Source organism: Stomoxys calcitrans, chromosome 2, assembly GCF_963082655.1.
Source record: "Stomoxys calcitrans chromosome 2, idStoCalc2.1, whole genome shotgun sequence".
Classification (NCBI taxonomy): domain Eukaryota; kingdom Metazoa; phylum Arthropoda; class Insecta; order Diptera; family Muscidae; genus Stomoxys; species Stomoxys calcitrans.
In genome coordinates, this window is record NC_081553.1 from 55,710,690 (window position 1) to 55,713,454 (window position 2,765).

General features: G+C 42.2%; 1 protein-coding gene across 1 annotated transcript; it reads left to right on the forward strand.

The window, feature by feature from the left end:
* The first annotated feature begins 324 nt into the window (after positions 1-324).
* Positions 325-2,328, forward strand: LOC106096229 (neprilysin-4). The gene has a single exon (XM_013263874.2). It carries the CDS (start codon positions 325-327, stop codon positions 2,326-2,328), a length of 2,004 nt encoding a protein of 667 aa, XP_013119328.2.
* Positions 2,329-2,765: the final 437 nt, after the last annotated feature.

Genomic DNA, 2,765 nt, shown 5'->3' on the forward strand with positions numbered 1-2,765 from the left:
ACTTTGTTGACGTCATCAATGTTTCGAAATCTTCTCAGAGGGTTTTCCCTTACATAAGAACTTCCCGCGGTTTTTGAGTTTTTTGGTTTTGTCATATATTTACTCCCAACTATGACGATTTATTTCAAAAATTCCATGAGTTTGTCATGCAAAATTCCTATTATAAGCTGCGATGTACGATGATAACCTCAATGAAACAGATAAGCCAGAGTGCGTTTCATTTGCAAACGCTCTCAGTGCTTGGATTTAGTTAAACAAAGCAAGTCAAAACATACAAAGCGAAACGAATTTAGAAAAAAAAAAATCAGAAAATTCAAAGTGAAAATGCTGTTAAAAATTACAAAAGTTTTTGTTATGATTACAACTCTATGGGGTATGACACAAGCGGCGTCGCTTGGCGCCGATGAGCAAAGGCAAAGGCGTCAAAAATCCGAAGAAATTCGCAAATATATGAACCTAAGCGCAAATCCTTGCAATGATTTTTATGAATTTGCCTGCGGCAATTTTGCCCGCTACAATCCCACCGAAATTCAGGTGGACATTTTCTCTATACTGGAGAGGGAGTATGAAGAAAAACAGGTCAATGTTTTGACCCGTGAGTCAGCTGGTGATACAGACATGGAGAAGAACGTGAGAAATTTCTACAAGTCCTGCCTGCACATTGATTTGCGCATGTTCAAGGATAAACTTAAGGCCATAGTGCAGGAGTTTGGCAAAATGCCTGCCTTGGAGGGCAATCGATGGCGTGAAAATGATTTTGATTGGCTAAAAACCATAGCAGAGATTTCCCATAAATATGATGTGCAGCTGCTGATGCGCTATGAGCTGGGCAATGATATTTCAGACAGCAGCAAGCGTTGGCTGAAACTATACTGGGAAGATATGCAGGAAAGTTTGGCCGCCCTCATAATACGCAGCAATCATGGCATTACCGAGCAGACGGTTATTGCCAGTAAATTGAAGACCTATTTGGGCTTGGATCAAAACACTGCCAATCGAGTGGCCAAGGATATAGCAGACTTTAAGGCCAGCCTGGCCACCGCCTGTCCTGCCTCGGGTGTTACTGTCAATGCCCCAACTCTGACCGTGGATAAAATGCAACGCAAATATATGCCCGATGTGGATGTGAGACGTTTCCTGGAAATCTCTTTGGGCTCAAATATACCTCGCAATTACAAAATAGAAGACCACCTGGCCACTTGTCATCAAAATATCGTCCACACCCTGAAGCGCACTCCCAAAAGAACAGTGGCCAATTATGTTTTCTATTATCTGCTTAAGCCCTTTATGATGCTGCAAGTCCCCGGGCAACAGCAGGAGTTGTGTAAAATAGAGACCACCACTCATTTTGCCAGCGAAATGGATTTTATGGCCTATCGCAAGGAGGTGTCTCAGCAAATGGAAAATGATTTGAAACATTTTTGGGTAACCATCAAATCGACGTTTCAAAGTATACTGCAATCGCCTCGCCTCAGTTGGATTAAGGACAATACCCGCAAGGCAGCCTTGGACAAAGTGAGGCAAATGAAATTGGAATTTGGTCAATATGAGCGCAACATGTTTTCGGAGAAATACAGCCAACTACGGCTGTACCGCAATGATTATCTGCAGAATATGAAAGCCATATTGGCCTATAAGGCAGCAGAAGCTCACAGAAAATTCAATGCATCCTCGAACCCACAACAAAAGGTGGCTGAGCGGGAAGGCAGCCCCTTTACCAGCCGCCTCAAAAACACTGTCATATTCCCCGTATCCTCCCTACAACCGCATTATCTATGGTCGGGCTCTTCACCGAATGCCTTAAAATTTGGCACCTTGGGTTTTCTGGCCTCCCACGAGCTGGTCCATGGTTTCGATGACAAGGGGGTGTTCTATGACAACAATGGTCAATTTAAGCGTTGGTGGGACAATTTGTCTTTCCTCAGTCTACACAGTCGCCTGGACTGTTTTACTGAACAATATAAACGCTATAATTATATGGGCGAATCCCAATCCGAGAATATAGCCGATAATGGTGGTCTGCGCTTGGCCTATGAGGCCTATGTCAAATGGTATGAGGACACTTTGCGTTTCCATCAGAGTGTGGGAGAGGAAACATTGCCGCGTCTCAACTATAATAATAGGCAGTTGTTTTTCATAGCCTATGGTCAAATGTTTTGCAGCAACACTCGCCCAGAGCTTAGTACTTTAGATACCTCGGCTTTTGGCCATGTGCCTCATAAGTATAGGGTAAATGGGCCTCTGTCGAATTTGGAGGAATTTTCCAAGGAATTCAATTGTCCCAGAGGCAGCAATATGAATCCTAGTGATAAATGTGTTATGTATTAGAATTTTTCGAAATATTTTAGTTGATAATTTATAGAAATGTAAATAAATTTTATTAAAAAACCACCCCGAAAGGTGAGTTCACTCGGAAGCCAGTCCGCCCCATGGTGACACCTTGGTAAGAAAAAGAAGAAAAGCCAAAAGAGACAAGTAAGAGCGTGCTAAGTTCGGCCAAGAATAAGAACTGTTATGCTATTGGAGCTATATCGAATTATAGTCCGATTCGGACCATAAATAAATGCTGAACATTGTGGAAGTCGTTGTGTAATATTTCAGTTCATTCAGATAAGAATTGCGCCTTGTAGGGGCTCAAGAAGCAAAATCGGGAGATAGGTTTATATGGGAGCTGTATCAAGCTATTAATCGATTCAGACCATATTAGACACGTGTGTTGAAGATCATGAGAGAAGTTGTTGTAAAAAATTTCAGGTAAATCGGAT

Coding starts and splice junctions, on each gene's coding strand:
- LOC106096229 (XM_013263874.2), top strand. CDS start 325: ATGCTGTTAAAAATTACAAAAGTTTTTGTTATGATTACAACTCTATGG.